General features: G+C 39.2%; 5 protein-coding genes and 1 long non-coding RNA gene across 6 annotated transcripts; 4 read left to right on the top strand and 2 right to left on the bottom strand.

Annotated features, from left to right (window-relative positions):
• Window positions 1-3,487: 3,487 nt before the first annotated feature.
• Window positions 3,488-5,083, bottom strand: LOC145219654 (general transcription factor II-I repeat domain-containing protein 2A-like). The gene has a single exon (XM_080086987.1). The coding sequence runs from the start codon at window positions 5,081-5,083 to the stop codon at window positions 3,488-3,490; it is 1,596 nt and encodes a 531-aa protein (XP_079943113.1).
• A 1,619-nt stretch (window positions 5,084-6,702) lies between these two features.
• LOC145219653 (zinc finger BED domain-containing protein 5-like) lies at window positions 6,703-7,521 on the top strand. The gene has a single exon (XM_080086985.1). It carries the CDS (start codon window positions 6,703-6,705, stop codon window positions 7,519-7,521), a length of 819 nt encoding a protein of 272 aa, XP_079943111.1.
• A 5,453-nt stretch (window positions 7,522-12,974) lies between these two features.
• On the bottom strand, window positions 12,975-14,858 carry LOC145220443 (uncharacterized). Its single transcript, XR_013858184.1, has 2 exons — window positions 14,806-14,858; window positions 12,975-14,627 (listed from the first exon to the last, which is right to left on the bottom strand). It is a non-coding gene; the product is annotated as an uncharacterized LOC145220443 (long non-coding RNA).
• Window positions 14,859-15,785: 927 nt separating this feature from the next.
• Window positions 15,786-16,970, top strand: LOC145220351 (uncharacterized). The gene has a single exon (XM_080087587.1). It carries the CDS (start codon window positions 15,786-15,788, stop codon window positions 16,965-16,967), a length of 1,182 nt encoding a protein of 393 aa, XP_079943713.1. The 3' UTR covers window positions 16,968-16,970.
• A 16-nt stretch (window positions 16,971-16,986) lies between these two features.
• On the top strand, window positions 16,987-21,007 carry LOC145219652 (uncharacterized). The gene is made up of 6 exons (XM_080086984.1): window positions 16,987-17,119; window positions 17,169-17,809; window positions 18,109-18,921; window positions 19,084-19,205; window positions 19,263-19,434; window positions 20,264-21,007. Exons 1-6 carry the CDS (start codon window positions 16,987-16,989, stop codon window positions 21,005-21,007), a joined length of 2,625 nt encoding a protein of 874 aa, XP_079943110.1.
• LOC145220343 (uncharacterized) lies at window positions 21,003-24,380 on the top strand. The gene has a single exon (XM_080087577.1). It carries the CDS (start codon window positions 21,024-21,026, stop codon window positions 22,863-22,865), a length of 1,842 nt encoding a protein of 613 aa, XP_079943703.1. The 5' UTR covers window positions 21,003-21,023; the 3' UTR covers window positions 22,866-24,380.
• The last annotated feature ends 876 nt before the right edge of the window (window positions 24,381-25,256 follow it).

The raw sequence follows: 25,256 nt of genomic DNA, 5'->3' as shown, positions 1-25,256 counted from the left end.
GCCTGTGGAAGCGTTCAACCAGGCCATTCGACTGTGGGTGAAATGCGGTAGTGCATTGATGTTTGGTGCCCAACATTTGGCAGACTTCCTTCCACAGATTGGACGTAAATTGTGGTCCTCTGTCTGATGTGATAAGACTCGGAACTCCAAATCTTGCTATCCAGTGAAAAGCTATTGCCCTTGCACAACTAACGGTTGTGGCTTCTGCTATCGGAATTGCCTCCGGCCATCGGGTATAACGATCTATTATTGTAAAAAGATACTTTGCACCTCTTGATTCAGGCAAAGGTCCGACAATGTCCACGTGTATGTGACTGAATCGTATGTTTGGAACAGCAAACTCTTCCAGTGGCGCCTTCACGTGACGATGAATTTTCGCCCTCTGACATTCGATGCATTGCTGCGCCCATAAGCGAACTTCCTTATTAATTCCATGCCATGCAAGTTTGTCGGACATAATCTTCTGTGTTTGTTGTCGGACTGATGCCATGTATGACCGAGAAAGAGCATCTGCTACAACATTGTTCTTGCCTTTTATGTGCTGCACATCAGTTGTATATTCAGAAATATTAGTCAAATGCCTTTGCTGTCGAGCTGACCAAGGTTCTGCGACCTTTTTAAAAGCAAAAGTTAGTGGTTTGTGGTCGGTGTATGCAGTAAATGCTCTTCCTTCCAGAAAATAGCGAAAGTGTCGAATTGCTAGATGCAAAGCGAGTAGTTCTCGGTCAAACGTGCTGTATTTCTTCTCAGCTTGTCTTAATTGACGACTGAAAAACGCAAGAGGCTCCCAGGTGCCATTAACCCTTTGTTCTAGAACCCCGCCTATAGCATGATCCGATGCGTCCATGGTTAATGATACAGGTGCTTGTGGCTGCGGGTGAACAAGTGTAACTGCTTTAGCTAAAGCAGTTTTCGCCTCATCAAAACTGGACTGCAGTTATTTTGTCCAAACCAACTGTTTAGCCTTTTTTGATAGAGCTTTATAAATTGGTAGCATAATGCTTGCGGCCGAAGGAAAAAAGCGGTGGTAGAAATTTACCATTCCTGCAAATTGCTGCAGACCTTTAATTGTGTGTGGGCGTTGAAAGCGTTGAATAGCTGCTACCTTGCTTGTCAGAGGTTTAGCTCCGTTTGCATCAATGTGATGACCAAGAAACTCAATGTGAGTTTTCCCAAATAAGCATTTATTTAAATTGACTACCAGTCCATTTGCAGATAAATGCTGAAAAATCTCCTCAAGATGAGAAAGATGTTGCTTCTTGGATTTACTTGCTATCAGAATGTCGTCTCAGTAAACAAATGCAAAATTGAGCGACTGGCAAATGCTGTCCATTAATCGTTGAAAAACCTGCGCGGAATTCTTCATACCGAATGACATTCGCAGAAACTCGAACAAACCAAAAGGCGTTATAACTGCCGTCTTTGGAATATCTTTTTGTGCTACTGGATCTTGGTGGTAACCCTTGACCAAGTCTATTTTTAAAAATATCTTTGCGCCAGCCAGACCTGCTGAAAATTCTTGAATGTGTGGCAGTGTGTATCGGTCTGGTTCTGTTATTGCATTTAACCTGCGATAAGCCTGTACCATCTTTGGGAACCAGATGTAGGGGCGAAGCCCAGGGACTAGCTGATCTTCGAATTATTCCCATGTCAAGCATTTTTTTGAATTCTTGCTTGGCTATAGCCAGTTTTTCAGGAGACAATCGGCGAGCCCTTGAATGCACCGGTGGTCCTGTTGTCACGATGTAATGTTTGACGTTGTGTTTGGGCGGCGTGGATGGTAAAGTGGGTGCTGTAATCACCGGAAATTTAGAAAGAAGCTTCGCGTATGCGTCTGTGTTTAAAGCAATGTTGTTCAGCTTGGGGGCAGCTTGCTTGGCGGCATGCAAAGGAATGCTCGAGAACAATTTAGCATTCAACAGGCAATTGTGCTTGAGGTCGACAATCAAGGAATGCGCGAGCAAAAAATCAGCACCAAGGAGTGGTCTAGAAACTTGCGCCAACGTGAAATTCCAGGAAAACCTTCCAATTGTTAAATCCAACTGAAGTTGCTTCTTGCCGTATGTTAAGATGCGGGTGCCATTGGCAGCTTGAAATTCTTTACCACGAGGGCAATTCCTGGGCTGAAACGCAGACGCAGGATAAACACTAATCTCCGCCCCTGTGTCAACTAAAAAGCGTTGACAGGTATTTTTATCCCACACATAAAACAAATTGTTGATTTGGCCGGTCGCTGAAGATGTTAGGAGCGACCGGCTGGTAAGTTTCCCTGCCAACTGCAAGGTTTCTGACACTTTATAGCTTTTTCACCAAAACGCTCGTGATAAAAGCATAGTCCAGACTGCTTTTTAGACCGGAACGTGTAGTTTCTGGGCACTTCTACATCCCGTTCGTTGATTTTTGATATTTGCAACTCATGCCCTTTCGCCTGCCAAAGCATATCAGCTCGTAGAGCAAGTTTCCGAGGATCATCTAAGCTTTCTTTTGCCAGAATCAAACGTATATCTTCTGGCAAAGCAAGAATATAAATCGAAACAAAAAGCAGTTAACATGACCACACATCAGAGACAGCATCTCATCCATAAGTTGCGACGGCTTCTTATCTCCGAGATCGTTTATACGGAATAAGTTTGCGGCTCTTTCATATTCGGAAAGACTGAATACACTCAGAAGTCGCTGCTTAATCGTGGTGTATTTTTCTTCTTCTGGTGGTTCTTCTAATAAGTCAATCAACCTACTTGCTGTTTGTTGATCAAGTGATGCGACCACATAATAGTACTTGGTTTGGTCGCAGGTAATTTTCTTTAGGGCGAATTGTGCTTCGGTTTGTTGAAACCAAATCCTTGGCTGTTCTGCCCAAAAAGTAGGCAGTTTACACAGCGTTTTCTTCATTTGTCATCTTTGAAGCAAGATAAAACGTATCTTGTAGTCGGCGGTCACCAATATGTAGCGAAGTTGCTTTTATTGAGTGTGTCCTGTTAAGAATGAGCCTGGACACGCCAAAACGAGAGACGAAAACAAAACGCAGGAAAAAGGCAAAACGAGAAAAAAGGCGTTTCTTGCAAACGTAATGCGTGTCGTCACTACAGTATAGTGCAGGGGTGTGCAACCTTTTTCGTCGGTGGGCCATATAAACAATTTCGGACATCAAGCGCGGGCCACTCTTTTTTCCTATATCGTATTTACACGTTTTTTACCCCACTATTGGTGCGGCTTGCATTGTAATATCATGTTGATATTATTTCCCCACGCCTGCGCTTTGTTTTATTTTGCGTTTTAATTTTCTTTCATGTTGGCTTTTACACGTCAACAAACACTCCATCGCGTAGAGCTATTTGTGTGACTAAACAGCTGTTGACAAATAGGTGCACTCTGTAGCAAAAAAACGAAGTTTTATTATACAACAGTATCTAACATTGTTGTATAGGGCTTGCAATCGTGTAAGTACGATACGCAATAAATTTGAATATTCTTATGACACACAATTTTAGTGGGACACTTGAAGTTGAGAGTCCTTACACAGCTTGTCAATGCGGGCTTTGACAGAAGTGGTAGCTACCCTTAACTGACTAACTAAATTTTCATCAGTCAGCTGACTTCTACATCTTGTTTTGGTGAGCTTCATTTTAGAGAAAAATTGCTCACAGCAATAGGTGCTACCAAAAAGGGAAGTCATTCGTCTTGCATGTCGGGACAAATTGGGAAACTTTTCACACATGTATAGTTTGTAAAAGTCTACCAAACTTTTTTCAGAATATTTTCTCTTTGTGTCCATGTCAGCCTGCAGTTCAATGAGTTCCATTTGGTAATCGTCAGGACTGTCTTCCACTAGGAAATCAAAAGGTTGAGCAAACAATTTCATTTCATTTTGTCTAAAATCTGGAAATCTGTTTCCAAACTCATCACGCAGCTTCTGTACACTTGCTACATAGTTAGCGCAATCCAGATCAGGAAATTCTCGTTTCCTGGTTGCAAGACACGTGAAATGGATCAACGTAGCTCTACTCAACTGAAATTGGACAAGTTTTAATTTCTTCTCAAAAGCACTGATATGCTCAAACAGCTTATTCACAAGCTGACTTTTTCCTTGTAATTTCAAGTTCAGGTCAGAGAGATGCTGTGTTAGATCTGTGAGGAAGGCTAAATCATTCAACCAGTTGTCATCACTCAAAAACGCCACATTCTGATGTTTGCTTTCCATGAAAAACTTAATCTCCTCTCGTAGATTCCAGAACCTCTTTAGAGTGGCAGCTCTACTAAGCCAACGTATTGCAGAGAAGTACACAACATCAGCATACTCACTGTCCATGTCATGCAGAAAAGCTTTAAATTGCCGATGGTTTAAACCTCGTGCTCGAACGTAATTTACACACTGGACAACACTTTTCATGACGTCTACAAAATCAAGAACTTTGGTACACAAGTTCTCTTGGTGAATAATGCAGTGGCTCACAACTACGTCCTGTGCTTCAACTGCATTGAGAAATTTTGTGGTGAATCCATTTGTTTTACCTTTCATGGAAGGAGCACCATCTGTTGTAATACCACACAAGTTAGCAGGATCCAGTTCGAACTTTTTCACTACCTTAAGCACCTGTTCACAGATATCCTGTCCTGTGGTTGTCGAATATAGACTTCCCATATCTAAAAATTCTTCGACAATATCAAAGTCAGCAGTAACAGCTCTGATGAAAATGACGAGTTGGGCTGTGTCACTAATGTCAGTGCTCTCATCTAAAGCCAGACTGAAAGCTTCACATGATTTTAGTCTCTCTTTTAAAGTCTCTTTAATATCATTTGAAAGACAATTTGTTCTGCGCGAGACAGTAAAGCGAGAAAGGCTAGTTTGTTTTACCAACTGGGTTTTCTCTGGACATGCATATTCTGCGAATATTGTCAAACAATGTTTAATAAATTCTCCGTCACTGAAAGGCTTTCCTTTTTCGGCCATACTTTCACAAATCTTAAAACTGAGTTTTGTCACCAGTTCTGTGTCTTTCTTGTAAGTGGTGAAAACATGTTGTTGTTGTTTCAAAGAATTTTTCAAATGTTCTATTTTGTCCACTCGTACCTGACCAACCATTCCATCATACTGGGAAGAGTGCTTACTTAATAATGTCGTTTAATATTATACTCTTTCATGACAGCAATTGTATTTTGGCAGACGACACAGACAACACCTTCGTTAAGTGGCTCAACAAGATATTTTGTGCACCATTCGCTGTTGAATAACCTTCCTTCGCCATCAATTTTTCGTTTCCTAGCTGTTAACATTTCGCAAGCCCTGACACTCCTAAAATACCCTTTCAGTCTGCTGTCGCAGATATATAACTTAAGAAAACATTCCGCACCAAGCTTGCCAAGTCAACTTTAAAATGTGAGGTGCAAGTAAGTTTCGTCCCAACACTGCCTTTCACAACAAAGTAATTGTTTACTACACAAAGAGGAATATTACGTCACATTCGGTTTAGATACGCAACAAGCAACTAATGCAAATAGAAGACTAAAGGTCTGGGTGAATTAAGTTCAATGCGCTGGTTTAGCTTATTCTTGTTACGTATAGCAACTTAGGAGATTTACCGAAAACTAGCCAGGATTTTTTGCTAAAATGTGCATTTTTACTTGCTCTGAATTTAGAATGTTGTTGCGGGCCACACTAAATGGCTTGGCGGGCCGGATTGTGGCCCGCGGGCTGCGGGTTGCACACCCCTGGTATAGTGCTTCCCACCATTTCCATTGCACTTTTGTCATATCAAATTGTCACACAAAACAGAAACCCAAATTCGTTAGAACTTAAGTAAATAATGATTATGTGCACAGTTAAAAAATAGGCACATACTGCAATACCCTTTTTTCCAAGAAACAATCTTGTTCAGTTTGTTAAAAAAAGGGCGACCCAGAACATTCCTACGATACCAACTACTTAAATGCAGGGGCGGCACACCCCCTAGATATTATACCTAGTATTCCTACCACAACAATACAGATAACTTTCATGATACTTATTTCTTTATTCCAAAGTTTAATTTTTATAAGTATAATTTCCGCCGTGATCGGCATTTTTTTCATGTAAATAAATTATGGCATTAATATGTTATCTATGGTGGAACTGCAGCTCCAGTTTCATGACTAATCGTGACGTTTTGCACTTGTGCGCATGCGCAGTTGGAAAAGCTACAAGCCGGGCGAAATAGGCGACAGGGTGCTGCGGCTCGCGCAGCTCCACCAATCACGCAGCGTGTGAACCGGCCTGTAGTTCAGTGTTGTCTGTTCCGGGTTTACTTAAGTTATTCGACAATGAGTCGAATATTCTTAGGTTATAGCCTGTAAAAAAAACAAGTGTTCTGAAAACGCTTTAAGCGTTCTTAGGATGGATGACAACTTTATCACATATGTCAATGTCCTTTCCACAGACGAGGTTAACATCACTTCTAATAAGTTTGGCCACCGTCTTTACGAGAGAATCATGATTCTACCTCTGCTACTCGCATCTCCATATTTGTTCATGTTCTTCGATTTATCAACAACGAGGTGATAAAAGGACAGATGTACTGAAACTAAACAACGGTTTTGTATCAGCGGCAGCTTGTTTGTCCTCCTTTGGCTCCGTTGTCACTGCAGTGGTTCTCTTTAAAAAGTGGTTAATTATATCAAATCATCAGCAATGAACACTAGGCTGTTCAAAAAAAACTGTGTCAGGACATGGGTTCCGACTTTGAGTTATTTCTGTTTTACACTTCTGTAAGGTGGTTGTCAGCAGGAAACATGCTGAAAAGAATATTTGATCTCCGAGAAGAATTAACTTTATTTCTCCAGGATCGAGGAAAAGGCGATTTACGAAATGTGCTGGCACAGTCAGAATTAGAACTTGCATACCTCGTTGATATTTTTGGAATCTTAAACAAATTGAATCTTCAGTTGCAGTGTAAAGGTGCAAATCTGTTTTCACACCAAGGCATTATCAAGGCTTTTGTTGAAAAATTGGAAATATGGATTATGCAAGTTCAAGTTAACAACCTAGTTCAATTTCCAGCTGTGGATGCGATACGAGGAGAAAAGAAACACATTCAAATGCAAATTGTAATTCATCTACGAAAGCTACAGGACGAATTTCAGCGATACTTTCCAGAGATAGACATGATAAGGGACGATTTATCTTTCATGAGAATTCCATTTACAGCAGATGTTAAGGGTGTACCAGAAGATCTGCAGGAGGAGTTCTTGAAGCTCAAGAATGATTTGGCGGCACAAGACGTGTACCAGCGGTCTACTATGGAAAAGTTGTGGGCAAGTATGATCGAGAGTTATCCAAACTTGTCTTCACATGCAGCCAAATGTCTTTTGCCTTTTGCATCAACATACATGTGTGAGAGTGGATTTTCATGTTTATTGCACTCCAAGTCGAAACAGAGGAATCGGCTAGCAGTGGAAAGTGATATTTGTTGTGCATTATCAAGCACCGCTCCTAACATTGAGAAACTTGTTGGTGAGAAGAGAATCCAAAAGTCTGTTTTCAAGTAAAGTTTTCGTGCAAAAAACAATCATGTTACAGCGAAATGTAAGTCGCTAATTTTTTGTATCGTATACTCGAAATTCTGTTCTTGTGTGTAAAGCCGAAATGCTTGTGTATATATACTGTATATTCTTTCTCAAAAGTAAAGTGGTCCATGAGTTTATTTTAATTGGGCAAGTGGTCCATGACTTGAAACGAGTTGAGAACCACTGACTTAGGCGATAGACATAATCAATATGGAAATGTTTTAGATCTTGTATTGCATAACATTTTGTTTGTTTTTTACAGTTAAATTGCACGCACGTTTATTTATTTTTTGTGTCATATCGTTGTTTCTCATATTTGATGCCATTTTTTGGTAATGTGTTGTCAGTTTGCAACAGAAAAATCTATATATAAAGCATTTTGTGAAAAAATCAAATAAAAAAGATTAGTGTCGTGGCGTTCAACACAGCGATCGATTAAAATTAAAACATATTTTTTTGACTGGGAAAACATTGGTGCTGGAACTGTTTTGCCTTTAAAGGACTGATGGAAACAGCAAAAAGGATTTTTCTTCGTAGTAATTTCACTTGTCAAAACATCATATAGATAAGTAATCATGAACATCAGATCTACAGAAACATTTTCATTTCAGTAACTAGATTTTTTTGTCAACAATAGGATGTGCTTGGTGGTTACTACTATCTTGTCTGTAGACTGTTCATTCTTAAGAAACACTTCCTGTGAAGCAATTTAGCAGCTACTGTTTAGACAGTTACATGTCCATTATATCCAGGCCTCACAAGGTGCACCGCACAGGGGCCCTTAATGATCCGATGCAACCAGTTTAATAATTGTTACGTCGGTACATGTGCGAACTTTGGCGAGACCTCTTTTCGATGTTCATATTTTTTGTGCCACAGTTGTGTCCATTGTTTAGTAAGGATTAGCAATGTCATAGTAACATTTATTGCAGTATAAGTCCCTATTTTCAAAGACTTGTGAAAAGACGTGACTTCACTCGGTACAAAAACAACAAAAAACATAATTTCCACCAGATAACCTGTTCAGTTGGCTTCAACAAACAACAACAACAACAACAGAACTTTACTGTGCGATTCGTAGTTATGTTTGCTGAATTTCATCGTAACGGATTCGCTGGTACATGCAAAAACTTTCTTTCGCCGGCATTGTGTTGTAGTTACCACTTGGTTTAAGCCAGGGGTCACCAAACTTCACAAAGACTAGTTTTGAATGTTCCAAAGTTATCAGTACGATTTGGCAAATCATGACATTCGGTCGCGGGTCGGATAAAAAGGCCGGCCCCTCCCCTGGGCCACATGGTAGAGCTACTAACATCATAACAAAAATCTGAACCTAATTTCCGGTAGGTGCCACGATAGAGCATTCCGCGCCATAGGACGCATTTTTAAAAGTGTACTTAGTTTGATTGGTCGTGGTGTGTGGTTTGTATTTTAATTTTGTTGTATTTGTTTATTAAGTGGACAATAAACTTGAAAAGTTTATTAAATGCAACGTTAAAGAAATAAAGGTGCAGCAAAGTGAGTTGTTTTAAATCGTAAAGTAGTCGTTAAAAAATTTAGCAAGATGCTAACGAAAGAAAATCGGACAAAAGGTAATAACGTTGATTGTTAATTAGGAAATCTGTTTGCCAGATGATTTAACACAAATTAATTCAAATTTCTAAAAACATTTAGTTATTTGCTATATATATGTTTATTTCTACAGGTTCATGCCTTACCGACAATTTCACGCTCTACCCCAGTAAGTGAAATGTGCACAATCATTTCAATGCAATGTCTTATTAATGTCTTATATATATTTCACAGACAGAACAAAATATCTCGAAACGCAAAGTAAGCAATGTGGTGTAGCTGAAATTTGGTGAAAAAACTATCATGAGAATTCCAACCATACCCATGGGGCTCTCATTTAAAAAATACAACAATTCATATCTTGAACATAGATTCACATGCATCAGAAGCTTTCTTGAGCGTCACGCTTGTGCTTTGAAAAATATGAGACTAGATTGAAGTGGGACCTACTATGAAACAAACACCAATGCAGTTGAAGCTTCTTACTATGTTGCTTTGGAAATAGCGAAGCATAAAAAACACATACGATTGGTGAAGATTTGATAAAACTGTAACGTAAATGACCTAATGTTCGCACTGACGTCATGAGTAAGAGCGGACGTGACTTGTAAGTTTTCCCATTATGTGATTTATATACCTCAAATGTTTGATGGCGTGAGACCGCAGAGGTAAATCCCATATAATTGCTAATTGATGTGTTGAAACAGGATGGTAACGTTCTGTGCCTTCAGGCCAATCACAGATCCCACGTGCGTAGTTTAATGACGTTGTTTTGGTATGTGTTTATATACCGTATCTTTCCAGTTCTCGTTGGACAGAAGTCAAGGAGTCAGACGGTCTTGACTCGGCTTCTGGCCAAGACAATTTTCTTTTGTTCGATTTCGGTGGAACGTAGAATCACGCTACGTCAAGCGACGTTTAATTTGCAGTACTGTTGGTGTTATAACAAAACAAACTAACCAACGGCTGGACTATTACTGTTAGCGCAATAAGGAAGTTTAAGTCGCAGAAGAACACTTAATACAGTTTCCTACAAAACCTTGTGATTTAAAAATAGTTGAACATGTGCTTGGAAATGAAGATAGGAAAAAATTGCTGCCGATTCATTATCAAAAAATACAGTCCAGAGAAGGATAGAAGACATGACTTTAGATATAAAAGATCAAGCTATACAGGAGAATGTATTTTCGATTCAACTGGATGAACCTACTGATGTGGCACCGTGTTCCCAGTTAATGGTATTTGTTAAGTATGCCCATGTAAACGCATTTAAAGAGGACCTTCTTTTTTCCTGTCTCGAAACAACTACAAAAGCTGTTGACATATACGAAAACGTTTCTTCTTTCTTTGAATCCGAAGATATTTTGCGGTAAAACTTATGTGGGTGTTGCACGGACGGAGCCACAGCTATGTTAGGAAGTAAATCAGGATTTCAAGCTCAAAATGATTGCAGCACTATACTGCTGCAACATTTTTTGCTCAAATAGAAATTTTCTTGCTTGCTTTTTCTTGATTTGCGAGTTAGATATATATGCTTCGGTTGGTGAATCCAAAAATACACAGGTATGTTACGGTTTGACAAGTGGTTTAAATACATTCAATCAAACTGTATTTGGCCGGCCTACTATATGTTTTATGTTCCTATGTAATGCACAGTTCCACAGACAAGTAATAAAACACGCAAATTTCAATGCAAAATCTCTGTATGTGTGTGTTTGATGTGATTGATACCGAAGTCAGTAAAGATAGTAGCACTCAGGCAAAAAGTGTTTATAGCAGCTAAGGTAAAAAGACCAAACGTTGAAATAAAGGTAAATGACCAATCCTTAACTGGTATTAACTTTATATCTTTGCCCTGTGTGGCAAAATGACAGTGCTCATGCACCATCGCCATATGTACACCATGTTTCCCACACAAAGCGTACTTTTTGCAAGAACCCGATGGCAACTTGTTTGATATGTCCATGGGTCACCGATGGTTAAAGCTTTTTTTGTAAACGATCTTAGGAGACGTGGAAAAGATGTACCCCAGGCTATTCTGGGTTGGTCCGTGTTTTGTTTTTCACAATTCAACGAAAATGTACCTGGGGTGATGCGACATTCTATGCAAAAACAGCGGTTCTTGGATGTTTTCTTAACATGGTCTTGTGTTATAAAATGTGAGTTATTCAAACTTGCACAGCAATGATCCAAAAGTTCAATGCGACCACTCTCATCCTCATTGAAAAATTCCCTAAAAGTAAGTTTGAGTCCCAACTTTAAAGAACGCCTCGTACACCGCTGTCTTGACGACAGTTGTTCTTCTGGCCAAATGAAATCCTTAAAATATCATACCGCTTAAATCTCTAGGCTTTCTGTAACGTTGCAGCGGGCTTTTCGGCAACAAAGTGGAAGGTTATGTTGGCAAGCGACACTGGATGATTTTCCACACTGACAATTCTTTTCCTCTGGTTGTACTCGTTTTCCCCATCCTTTTTAATTGCAACTAGAAATTAAAAATTCATTTCTCGAGATAAATTATTTCTGTTGGGCGCAACGCAAACGCACGTTTCCTTACAAAACCGGCTAAGAAACTAAGCGGCTGACTGAGTGGTGACTGCGGGTAAGATAATAAATACACCCCAAAAAAAACGACGAAACATGTGAAACGAAACAACTTCACTCACTGGTTTGAGTGAATAAACTACTAAATTTACATGGTTTTTGGTCTTTACTTCACTCGTTAGTTTGAACTTTTGAACGACAACAGGTGCTGTGTGTTTGGTTATTATTTTGGTCACCTTTCAAGCAAAATACACATTTAAAACATCACGATATGTTCACTGGTTTATTTTCCTGGGCACAAATAAACACACCAACATATTTGTTACATTACAGCACTAAAAGAAAGGACTGCACCCTTGGCTTTCATATCTGGGCGAAAAGTTGTAAAATGTGGTCAATTTGGGAAAATAATGAACAATAAAAGCCCAAAATGAGGCAAAAACCTTTCAAACGCCAATAGAATGCCACATCCAACTGGAACTGGTGTATAGTCTAAGATTACAATAAACTGGCCTGGATCATATTTTGGTCCAATAGCGACCGAAAATGGCTGTCTTTAAGTTTGCTTCAAACCATGCTGGCTCCTCACTTTGTCATAATGACTATTATGCAGGGTTGCCATCTTAGTTATTGTTTAAGATTTGTCCTATTTTTGAAGAGCATTCTCACAGTAAAATGTATTTTTCTTATTTGTGAGAAATGTCTTTGTTTTTACCAGATTCTTTTTTTGTCTGATTTTTTACAATTACAAGGAACCAACTTAGTGAAATGACCGTTAAACCTAGACCTGAATTGTCGTGAGATGTACGAAGTATTTTGTACGAACCAAGAGTTACTGGAAAAGATTGTTTCTGGCAAAATATATGGCATTATATGTCATGGCTCGTATAAATGCAAAGATTTGTACGAAAACGTGTGTTTTGTATGAAATATAAATTTTCGATTGTCCTTATTTTCGTTTAGTGCAACCCATCCAGTATGCATAGATTTGCAGCTACACAAAAATAGTTGCATCTTACATAGCTACTTTGAGTAGCAAATTTACTAATTTTCTGAATGATTAGGAGTGACCTATATTAGTTAGTGTTACTGTGACAACTCTTGCGTTTGGCAGACCATAAGTGCTAATACACAAGCTTTGTTATCTTATTATTTGTAAACACGACATATACTTTTAACTATATCAGGAATTTTAAATTTCATTGGCCTTATTGACACCAGTCGCTCAAATTAATCCTAAAGCAGTTTTTGTTTCTCGCCTACACAATATTCTACACAAACTACAATGACCCATCAACTGATATATCTTGACAAAAAAATCCAGTTCGACAATCAAACGTGTCTATATTTGCATGCAGAAGTTTTTTTCAAATTATAAAAAGTCGCTAATTGACTGTGAAAAGATTTTAGCAGGTTAACAACTATTATTAAGAACGAACAGATATAAAACCTCGCACTTGGTTGTAAATCCCCTTATCAGTTTAACAAGATATACGTTTTTGCATCAGCGTTGTCCGGAGTCACAAATGGATGATTTAAGTGGATAAGAAAAAATAATCGAGGAAGTTGATTTCGGCGCGAAGTCGTTTTCCAAAAACAATGCCAAATTTCAACGATTGTAATCACCATTTGATAAAACTAAACTACATGATTCGGAATTCTCTCAGGCAGAAAAGCATAACTGATATTAAAATAGGTTAAATACAGCTTTAGAAATATTATTTTGCTGCAGTAAACCCTGAATTTTGCTCCGTAAGTAAAATGAGTGTAAACATTTTTCGGTGGAAGATGTCTCAATATGTTATTCTTGTCTGTCAGTGCCTCTGGTTTGGTCCTGATGTAAATGGAAGAATTCTTGTGGTGCTGTCTACATGGGCACTGTGACCAGAAAATAATCCCTGATATAAACTGCAACGAAAGAAAGTAAGTTTTGTAACCAACTGATTATTCTTCTGTATGGTGTTCTTCCAGTTTTGAGTTTACAGAATTCATTTTGAAATTAAATATATTGTATGTTTTAATGCCTTTTACGTGGTAGTAAAGTTTCGAGTTTTTTTCCCCCAGCTGCCACAATCATCTGAAAAATCGGCGTCTCTGGTTATTATTTTTTTTATCTGCATTGGCCTTGTTGCCAACCAGGCAATACACATATTCCTTAAATCTCAAAGGTACATAAAATTTTAAATGTAGTCTTTTTTTGAAAGGACTACATTTGGAAAGATATAGGCCATTAACTGCTAGGGCTAAGGAAATGGCAAGACTTTGATTTTTAGTTCCAGTGTCATTATTAGATGAGCTTTATCGTGCTTCGTTGGATCTGCAACAGAAATACATTACTTTTCAACTGGGGAAGTTGCAAAAACTAGCACAAGCAACCTTGCAATCAACTGGGGGAGTTGCAAAAACCAGCCAATTCGGTTCAGGAGGGTGTCAGCGGAAACGCGTTAGCACTTTTCGTTTAGCGAGCCGACAGTGCGACGTACCTCGTGTGCACAAGGCCGCTTTCGTGTTTTTAAAACTGTATTTTTGGTTTTCTGCGATGGATTTTATGATATCCGTAAAATACCCGTTTTTTGGTCTTAGGTACTCATCCAAATATGTTGGAATGAAGTCCCGTGTAACACCGAACCAACAACAGCATTCCCTAAAACGATTGTTTCAGAAATTACATTTACGATCTTCTTTTGAGTGTATATTATACTTAGTTTCGGTGTCGATTCCACCAAAAACCCACTGTCGACGGATCGGTCGCGCGTGGGCATTTGCGCTTGACTTTCTCGTGGCCACCAACGATTCGTGGATGGCCACACCATGCTCTGGCCCGCCCATGATGGTGAAACGTCGGAGCAGTTCTTCTGTACTAAACTTAAAACCCAAGCAACCTTGCGTACTTCTGCTTCCTTGCAGATTTCGCTCTTCTGCCCAATGATACACAAGGTTAGCTGCAGAGCGGCATTTTTTTTTCTGCAGTCCTGCAAAAAATACTATGGTAAAAAAGCTGTGATATATGATAATTCGACGTTTGCAGCAACTTTTACATTACCTTTAAAACCCAAAATAACTATAACAGTTACGTTACAATAAGTTTGTTGCTGGTTAAACATCGATTATTTCCAAATAGCTAGCTTTTTCCATAAGGGCACAGTTTACCTGATCAGGGCAACGCCACCATGGCTGTTGCTCGATCATATTACCTCCATATTTGCAAACTTTGCGGTTGGAAAGTATACCGTGGGTCCGAGCCCACGCAATAGCTTTTCCATTTTCTAAGAAATCACCACAAAGGGACATTTTTCGAAAGTTATAAACTTGTACAGATAATGCTGGTTGAGGGGTTGCACATAACATCCTCTGTCACATAACAGTGAACAATACATTCTAGAATAGGGACCAAAATGCATTTGTCAATGCCACATTTTGAAATCTTTTAATCATTTTTTTCTTTAAATTTTCTGTTTATATTGCATCAAATCACGTGGTCTCTCCGGATTAATCAGCAAACATCTGTTCTTTTCTCGAGATTGCTTTTTGTAATTTATATTTTTCCCTTTTTGGACGACCTTATTAACCTTGAGTTAATCAAGCGTAATGACTTTGGTACATTGATTTCTAATCCCCGTGTGTCCAATTTCTTATCTCTCGGGTTTCATCATCTGTTGTCCAATCTAAAGTCGTATCAATTCTAATCTTGATTAAGTAAAATACCGGACTTATAAATACCACGCCAAAAACATTGAGATTCATTCCAATTCTGATTCTATCTTTCAACCGTTAAAATTCTGGTCAAAGTGCGAATATTATATTCTGTCATTATTCGCTTAATGTACGAATCGCTCGTCAACTTGATGTTACGTTGAACTTGTAAAAGTAAGTTATCTGTGTTCGTCTGTTTGTTATGTTGCTTGTAATAAAACTCGTGAAGTAGATACTTAAGTCTGTGCTATGCTCAGTTATTAACCGGAGTCAGCTTTGCATTCGCTGCAAATTGGTTCGCCCTCTCGTGATAATAACGAACACGCAACTTTTAACCTTCTGAAAAAGTAACTGCGCATAGCCAAACTAAAATTAACTCTAATCATTACTAGATTAATGCATGTTCACTAACCATTATCTTCTAACTTACTTTTACCATGGCTCATAAGGTGTCCGGCATTTTGCCAAAATTTATGAAATTTGCAGGTAAGCAAAAGGGTTTAGAACCGTCCGAACAGTTATTAATAACGCCTGGCGAATTTGTTTCACCGAGTAAGGCACGTAAAACAGGTCTTCCAGCCCCTTCCTTTTATGAAGGCGATAATTACGGCGAATTGCCAGATGACGTTTTTAAATTTACTGGTTTTTCTGATCCATTGGGTGTAACGACTCATTGTTCGGTAACTTTTGCGCAGTCGCCCGATCGAGCCTATTCCTATACAACAGCTTCGAGTGGGAGCGATTCTTATTGTTCTCCTAAACCAGGTCCAAGTCGTTCTACGGAACCCGCTGTTGTTTCCAGCTTTGAGCCGACGTATTCGCACGTTGGAACCGTTTATTCTAGCACGGCTCGCTGTGCCACGCTCCCAATACGTGAATTGTCCAGAGGTGTTCAGCATGTTGTTTCCGTGCGCAATAAGATCGTGTTGCCGCCGGTGTGGCAGGATTCGATTAAGTTGTGGTTGGCTAGTGTCGACATTATTTTTCAGAACAATAATATAACGACTGATGTCGACAAGTTTAATCTTATGATAACGGCTCTTAATCAGGAACAGGCGCAACGTGTTGGTCATATAATTCTGGGTAAGGCTGGTCCGCATTCTTATGATCGTTTGAAGCGAGCGCTTTTAAAGGCCTACGACAGTAATCCGATCACTGAGGTGCATGAATTGTTTCATGAGCTGTCGCTCGATGATAGTAAACCCAGCGCAATGTTAAATCGCATGAAGGTTTTGTTGGTTAATCATGAGGAAATAAGCGCTGATGCTGAGAAGTTGTTAAAGAAACTTTTCTATGATAGATTGCCAGCGCATATTCGCATGATTTTGGCGCCAGATTATGGTTTGTCTGTTGACGAGTTGGCGCAAAAGGCTGATTTCATCATGTTGATTGGGGAGCCGAGTAAGTTTCAGGTTGAAAAACCTTCTAAAACGAATGTAGAGGTTTCTGGTTCGCACGATCGTTTCACTAGCACGCAGATGTTAATTAACGATGCTATGGAACGTCGTCTTCGCGCTGTGACAGAGGAATTAAGCGCGATTAAGTCTGCTCATAAGGTTGTTCCGGTCAATGCACGGTATCAGGGTCCGAGAAGGCAAAATGGCAGAAATTTCAGGTGAAGTAATTTCAATGGGCGCTATGATAATTATCGACCTCCTTTTCGCCGGGATTTTAATTCGGGACCACGCCCAGGGCAGCCTTCTTTCCAAGGCGGACAGGCTAATCGATTTTCTACGGCTCGACCGTCAGACCTGTGTTACTATCATAGCAGGTATGGCTCTCAAGCTTATAAATGTGAAAAGCCTTGTTCATATGGTCAGCAAAAAAACGGGGTGCGTCCCTTGCATTAAAGGTGAGCAATGTTGGGGGCGAAGTGTATTCGAGAACTTTCACCGTTTTTGATAAGAATCATAAGTTGCCCTTTCTTGTGGACACTGGAAGCGCTGTTAGTCTTGTACCTCATAAATTAGCTCGTGAGTTTTGTCCCAGTGTTCCAGTGAAAATGAAATGCGCTTTGGGCAATGAATTTCAGTCTTATGGTGAAGTTGAGTTGTTTGTAAATTTTGGTGTTGGTCGTTTTAAGTGGAAGTTTCTCGTTTGTGATGTAGATTCTTGTATACTAGGTGCTGATTTCTTGAACAATTTTAAGTTGTTGGTTGATGTTAACCGCAAGCGTTTGTTGCGCAATGTTGTGACAGAGGAAAGGCCCAAAGGTCAGGGTCAAGGGCAAAAGCCCGTTAGCTCTATTGATAAGTCGGTCGATGCCCAAAGGCAGGAAATTAACGTTCCAGAAATGTCTGCACATAACGACGCAAAGATTGTAAATCTGGTCGTTTCTCCACTAGAGTGTGGTAAAGAGTCGAGTGTTGATCGATTTCAGCGAGTTTTGTCGCAGTTTCCTGAGTTGACGCAACCGCTATCTGCTAATAAGCCTGTTAAGCATAACGTTGTGCATCATATTGTAACTTCAGGCAGGCCCGTGTCTTGTAGGCCTAGAAGGTTGTCGCCGGAAACTTTAAAACTCGCTAGGGAACACTTTGCTAAACTTGAGGAGCAAGGTATTGTTCGGCCATCTAATAGTCACCTCTACATGTAGTGCCTAAACGTGATAAAACTTTACGCTATGTCGGCGATTACAGAAATTTAAACCTATTAACTGAGAATGATTCATATCCGCTTCCATATTTGCGTGATTTCACTAATAATTTGTATGGGAAAACGATTTTTAGCTCTATCGATTTGTTGAGCGCTTATTATCAGGTGCCAGTTCACCCTGATTCGGTTCCTAAAACCGCTATCACTACACCATTTGGATCTTTTGAGTTTTTGCGTCTCAGTTTTGGTTTAAAGTGCGCAAGTCAAACCTTTCAAAGGTATATTAACCAGGTGATTAGTGGATTTGAAGAATTTTGTTTTGCTTATGTGGACGATCTTTTGGTTGCTAGTGTTGACGCTGAGGAGCATGAAATGCATTTAAAAATGTTGTTTCAAAGGTTATCCGATTATGGAATTGTAATTAATGAAAAGAAAACGCATTTGGGCAATAATGAGATTGATTTCTTGGGTCATAATGTTACCCAGGAAGGTCTTAAACCTCTTAAGAGCAGAGTGGAGGTTATTAGGAATTTCCCTCGACCGGAGACTGTTACTCAGTTGCGTTCTTTTCTGGGAGTTTTTAATTTTTACCGTCGGTTTATTCCTCATGCTTCTGACACTCTTCGTCATCTTAATGTAATGCTTAGCAACGAACCTAAGAGTTGTAAAAGAACGCTTGAATGGGGTCCTGAAGCTATTAAAGCTTTTGAGGACATTAAAACGAAGTTTAGTGATCAAGTTTTGTTGCATTATCCGCTGATGAATGGTCGCTTTTCATTGGTTTGTGATGCTAGTAACTATGCTGTTGGCGCGTCTCTTAATCAATACAATAAAGGTGTTTGGGAACCTATAGCATTTTTCTCTAAGGTTTTGAATAATGCTCAAAAGAATTACAGTACTTTTGACAGGGAATTGTTGGCGATTTATTTGTCTATTAAGCATTTCAAGGATATTTTGCAAGGAAGGAATTTTAATGTGGTGAGTGATCACATGCCTTTGGTTAAAGCTTTTCGTTCAAGGTCTAATAATTTCACTCCACGACAGCAGCGTCATATGGACTATATTGCTCAATACACAAGTAACTTAGACTTTCTAAGTGGTTTTCAAAACGTGGTAGCTGATTGTCTTTCCCGAATTTAGGTTAATGCTGTTTCTTTGATTGATAATTTGTTGTCGTTAAACGATCTAGCGCAGGAACAGCAGGCGACCGAATTCCATAGTAATTTGGATGATTTGTATTGTTCTTTGGAACTTGCGGAAAGGTCAGTTCCTAATAGTGAACTTAAGTTAATTGGTGATATTTCTACTGGCACTTTCAGACCTATTGTTCCATTTTCATTAAAAAGGCGCGCTTTTGATACGTTGCATGGTTTGTCGCATCCTGGAATGAAGGCGACTCAACGTTTAATATCTAGCCGCTTTGTCTGGCACGGCATGAATCGCGACATTAATGATTGGTGTCAAACTTGCTTGGAATGTCAGCGTTGCAAGGTAAGAAGGCATATTCGAGCACCTTTGGGTAAATACGTTGAACCTACTGCTAGATTTCAGCATGTTAACCTTGATATAGTTGGTCCGCTTCCTGTATGTCAGGGACTGATCCGGCCCGCGACGGGATTTTGAGCGGCCCGCAGACAGTTTCAGGTCTTACATGATAATGTGGCCCGTGGCCACAGTCTGCCGCAATTCCCCCTTACTGCGTCAAATTATAGTTGTAACGGACAGTAACGCTCCCCAATAGTAAAAAACGTTTCCGGCGTTGTTACCATTGAACCATACGTCCATTGTTACGACAAAACTGCCAACCTTGTGTGTGGCCTGCTTTCACGGTTTCCTTTGTTTCAACACGTGTAGCCTAGTTAGTGTTTCAGCAAGTATGTGGTGTATGCATTAATTTTACTGTGGTGGATAATTTTATGTTATATCATTTTTGATTGTTTGGACTGTATTGTATTTGTGATGTTCTTGAATGTATTTGGTTTAGGTGGTCAAAAATCCGTTTTAAATCATTGGATAAACACGCGATTAATGTATCGATTCAGGAATCCGGCCCGCCAAGTACTTCATTTTCCCATATCAGGCCCGCCGACTGGAGAAGTTGCCCGCCCCTGCTGTATGTGATGGCTATTCCTATCTATTGACCGTTTGTTGCCGGTTTTCACGCTGGTTTGAGGCCATTCCGCTGCCTAATATCTCAGCTGCCACTTGTACAAATGCATTTTTGTTACACTGGATAGCTAGATTTGGTGCGCCACTCTACGTATCAAGTGATAGAGGAACCCAATTCACCTCTGAACTATTTAATGATTTTTGTGTACAGTTTGGTATAAAGTTGCAACAAACCACCGCTTATCGGCCGGAAAGTAATGGTTTTATTGAAGTCCAGCATAAATATTTGAAGTCTGCTCTTAAAGCTCATAGTCATACTAACAATTGGCATGGTAATTTGGGACTTGTTCTTTTGGGTTTACGAAGTGTTTATAAGCCTGACATTGACGCTTGTTCCGCTGAAATGGTTTATGGTCAGACTTTACGTTTACCTGGAGAGTTTTTTGAAGAAATTGTGCCGGAAGTTTCTATATCTGATTACTCGAAGCAGTTGACCACGTTCATGTCTCATTTGAACTTTGCCAAACGGAAAACTCAGAGACAGGACAGTGTTTATATTGATCCTGCTTTGGCTAGCTGCACGCATGTCTTTGTGAGAGTTCATGCAAAAAAGGGGACATTGTATCCAGCATATGACGGACCTTATAAGGTATTAGATAAACAGCCCAAGTTCTTCACTTTGGCCATGAACGGGCGTAGGAACACAGTAACTGTTAATCGATTAAAAGTAGCTAATTTACCACAGTTACAAGACATAACTGACACACCAACACTTAACACTGGTACACCTGATTATAATGTTACACATATGTTAACAGGTCACACAACAGACGCCACGACACCACCTGACACATCAGACACTTCACCACTCAGAACACCTATCGCTACTACACAAGACACACACATTACTAGAAGGGGAAGAGTGATAAGAAAACCTCTCCGATTCCGAGATTAGGTATATTACCAATAAAATGGCAAATTTAAAGATTGTTTTTACAACTTTAATGACGATTTGTTACTTTAATGCCGTTTCCTGTGGGTTGCAACCATTTAGGCTTTGTCACGAGGGATTGTACAAGGGCGAGTATGCAATACCACAACCGACCATTTGTAGAAAGGAACCCGTGCCAAGCTTTCGTAAATGCCCTGGTCTTGTTTACAATCCGACAACAGATTTCATAAAAATAGAAGTATACACTTGTCAAATTTTTCAGTCTACATATGAGTCACACTTTTACTTCTTTGGGGGCAAGTTTCATACTAAGAAATCTATGGCAATAGAACCACCGTCTGTTGGTGCGTGTGAGGATTGGCAAAGAAATAAAATTGCACCCTTGATAGGGAACTTAAAGCAAACCTCTGATAATATTTGGTCTTCTTCGAATGATTTAAAAGTAACCTATAAATGGCCAACATCTTCTAAGGGAACTATTCATAATGGAGTTTTAACTAAGTCTACCGTTTTATATGACCCTATTTCTAAAAGTATGAAAGGGGCTTTAGGCATAATGGCTAAGTGTAATATCCGTCGTGGAAGTTGTAAAGTTGGCACACGTATGTTTACTTGGAAGGTACCGGCTAAGAACGATTGTCCTTACGTCACTCCACTTGGTGTCCACCAATTAATAATGCACTACAGGCCTGATAATAATATTTACCGTTTGGAAATCGAAGATTTGGGGCTTAGTATTCACCACCAAACAGTTTGTTCTAAGTCTACACGCTCGTGTTATGGTCAAAACGCCATCTGCACTGGAGGTATGATAATCGTACCATCATCGTGCAATGCATCTTTTAAATTGCCTCCAGTAGTTCCAAGGGCAAACTTTTCACGTTCTGGAAGTAGGCGAGACGTTGTAGGTCTTTATATCAACGAAGCGATGGACACCGTGTCGAATTCTATTGGCGATTTGACAGCCAACATACACTTTCTCGAATGTCAGACCCAGTCACTTTTATCAACCATTTATTCCTTATTGGCCCGACAATATCCAGGTGAAATATTGAGCAAGCTACTCGGAGGAAGGCGAGCTGCGATCACCGTTGGAGACCTCGTTACTGAGATCTCTTGTGAACTCGTCAACGGCTCTATAGTAGAAGATTTACGATACAAAAACTTATTTGCTACACGTCCATTAATTAAATACATAGATTCTAATGGTAACATGTCAATAGGACAACTTTTTAGAGATGGCTTTATTTATCCTACAGTAAAATTCGTAGAGAATTATGCACCTGGTAGAGTGATGTCGTTTAGGATTAAAGATACTTTTTACGTTTATGATAATTATACTTTGACTCATGTAGATTCTAAAGTAGATTTTATAACTCCGACTTTGGCTCCTGTTAAATATCATGCAGAGACACTAGATTTTCAAACATACGAAGATAATTTACCTAGACCTAGTAATGGATTCGAAGATTTAACCTCTATGTTAGCACTTCTAAGTCAATCACGACTCACCAACGATAAACTGTATAAATTTATAGACAGTAACACTGATCCTACGACTGAGGCTGATGTATCATATTTATCTTCAACTTTAGAGGCTGCATCTAAAAACGCACTCCTACAATTAATTAGTAACATAACCTCACCATTCTTATGTTTCATCTTTGTAGTAATTTATGTACTCGCCGGAATATGGGCGATAATCTTAACCGGATGGGTTATAAAGGTATACGGTCGCATCGGATGGGACATGGTGAAGGAGTTCAAGGAGTCCAGAGAACAACGTCCGGTTGTGGATAAGGGTAACGAAGGAATTCGTGAAAACGAACAAATAGCTCCTCTGTACCCTAAACTGACTTGAATTATAACTGACATGAAATATCCTAAACTGATATGAATTATATCGGATATGTCCTGAATTATACGGATATGGCTAAAAAATTGACATGAAAATTTATCGGACATGGCAATGCACCTTTGATGTTATATGTCGTAATATTAAGGACAGACTATAAAAATGATTGTAGATTTGCTTATTGTCCACCGTCCCAAAACGATAATACACTTTTTATTGATTAATTAATCAACGTGTCGAACGGAAATAAAGCAGAAGTTTAAAAAACGGTAAAACAGGTGATAGCAGACGCTTTTGGGCACCGCATTTTATTGCGGACGCGTTCTAATAACGCAACCACGCTCCTTGAGCGGACGAGTTTTCATCTCGTGTTCCAACAAACAATAAGTCGCTAGGCGCTACGAACGCCTCAATGCAAAACAGTCCTATCGCAGGCTGTAAATAAAACACCTAGCATTTGAACGGTAGGCGCAAAATATCCCCAAAGAAACTTGTCAAGAGTTTACCTACCGAGTTCTTTTCGCATTGGTGACACACAAAAAGCGACTTGACCGCGAAACGCATGCACAACCACTTATAATAGCGTCGCGTGTCCAAAGCAGTGGCCAAGCCATTTGCCAATTTTTACAAGCCAATCACAAGAGCCCACGCCTAAAAAAAACGTAAAAAAACCTTAAATCTGCAAAGTACTAAGACTCGTTTGATTTTCTTTTACAGAATTCGAAACTAGAGACACGAGACGAAATGCAAATCAATTATCATTGTTATATAAATCCTAGATGTTGTGTCATGTGGGATTAAGGGTCGTAAAAACATGTCCAATACGTTTTTATGTCCCGCTTATATTAAATGTCATCATATCCCTTAAATGTTAGATGTTTTTGTTAGGGCTTAGTTAGGGCCTTCAACAAAGCGGTTTGTAAGATTTTTCAGACAAAACAAGGTGAACAACGGAGATTCGTCCGGGAATTGAAACAGCGTAAAACACATCCGGCAAATTAACGGAAAACATTATTCGACGAGGGAAGTTCTGCATCAAATCACGTGTTCAAATCACGTGTTCAAATCACGTGGTCTCTCCGGATTAATCAGCAAACATCTGTTCTTTTCTCGAGATTGCTTTTTGTAATTTATATTTTTCCCTTTTTGGACGACCTTATTAACCTTGAGTTAATCAAGCGTAATGACTTTGGTACATTGATTTCTAATCCCCGTGTGTCCAATTTCTTATCTCTCGGGTTTCATCATCTGTTGTCCAATCTAAAGTCGTATCGATTCTAATCTTGATTAAGTAAAATACCGGACTTATAAATACCACGCCAAAAACATTGAGATTCATTCCAATTCTGATTCTATCTTTCAACCGTTAAAATTCTGGTCAAAGTGCGAATATTATATTCTGTCATTATTCGCTTAATGTACGAATCGCTCGTCAACTTGATGTTACGTTGAACTTGTAAAAGTAAGTTATCTGTGTTCGTCTGTTTGTTATGTTGCTTGTAATAAAACTCGTGAAGTAGATACTTAAGTCTGTGCTATGCTCAGTTATTAACCGGAGTCAGCTTTGCATTCGCTGCAATATCATCATTTCGCACATGTGCGGCCAATCTTGAAGTGAATATGAAATTGGTCATATTCCTCCCACAAACAGAATATCTAAATTATTTGCGACGAAAAAACATTAACATGTGTAAAGAAATATATACCTGTCTTTTGTCATCTCAGATTTTTTTTATTCACACACATTTGAATTAATCGATATTGTACTGTTTCGAATATTTCTAAAACTGCGATTTGGATCCATGTGTGTTTCACATAAAAAGGCACCTGAAAGGCTAGGCTAGGTATTTTCATTGTATTCCTTTTTTCTTTTGAAAGGTTTTCGGAATTCCACTCATAGCATACACTTGTTTGGTCCAAACACACATTTATTCCTTAAATGACCGTGTTATCTGTTCTTTGATCCTACGGCAGAACACACCCACAATACTTCAAGCATCAATCAAATGACGGGACACTTGACTCGATAACCAATGGTTTTTTTTCGTTGTCCTTGCTGTTTTTATTAAACTGTTCATCAATGACAATTGATTTAGTGACAATGCAAATAAATTTGACTTGACTTTTTTTTTTGAAAACGCAAACATTGCAATTATAATATACAATACTGAAAAAACCTGTGAAGCTACATCAGACACAATGAAACAAGGCTTGTAAGAAATGCAAAAATCAATGCACAAGTTTTGATGCTTCTATAAACTTTTGGAATTATATCTACACTTCCTAAATGAAAACTAAATGAGGTCGTGGAGCTGATTATTCGTATCATCTACACTTCCTGTTATTCCATAATTTTCACTAAGCTTTTTTAAAGCTGCTGAAGTTGTCTATACAACA

The sequence above is a fragment of the Phallusia mammillata genome, chromosome 3 (genome assembly GCF_965637545.1).
Source record: "Phallusia mammillata chromosome 3, kaPhaMamm4.hap1.1, whole genome shotgun sequence".
Classification (NCBI taxonomy): Eukaryota; Metazoa; Chordata; class Ascidiacea; order Phlebobranchia; family Ascidiidae; genus Phallusia; species Phallusia mammillata.
The sequence above is the reverse complement of the archived record's forward strand: the minus strand, read 5'-3'. Positions and strand labels throughout refer to the sequence as shown.

Coding starts and splice junctions, on each gene's coding strand:
- LOC145220343 (XM_080087577.1), top strand. CDS start 21,024: ATGGCAAATTTAAAGATTGTTTTTACAACTTTAATGACGATTTGTTAC.
- LOC145219652 (XM_080086984.1), top strand. CDS start 16,987: ATGATAATTATCGACCTCCTTTTCGCCGGGATTTTAATTCGGGACCAC. Junction 17,120..17,168: donor CTGTGTTACTATCATAGCAG/GTATGGCTCTCA, acceptor TCATATGGTCAG/CAAAAAAACGGGGTGCGTCC. Junction 18,922..19,083: donor AAGGAAGGAATTTTAATGTG/GTGAGTGATCAC, acceptor TCCCGAATTTAG/GTTAATGCTGTTTCTTTGAT.
- LOC145219653 (XM_080086985.1), top strand. CDS start 6,703: ATGGGTTCCGACTTTGAGTTATTTCTGTTTTACACTTCTGTAAGGTGG.
- LOC145220351 (XM_080087587.1), top strand. CDS start 15,786: ATGGCTCATAAGGTGTCCGGCATTTTGCCAAAATTTATGAAATTTGCA.
- LOC145219654 (XM_080086987.1), bottom strand. CDS start 5,083: ATGGTTGGTCAGGTACGAGTGGACAAAATAGAACATTTGAAAAATTCT.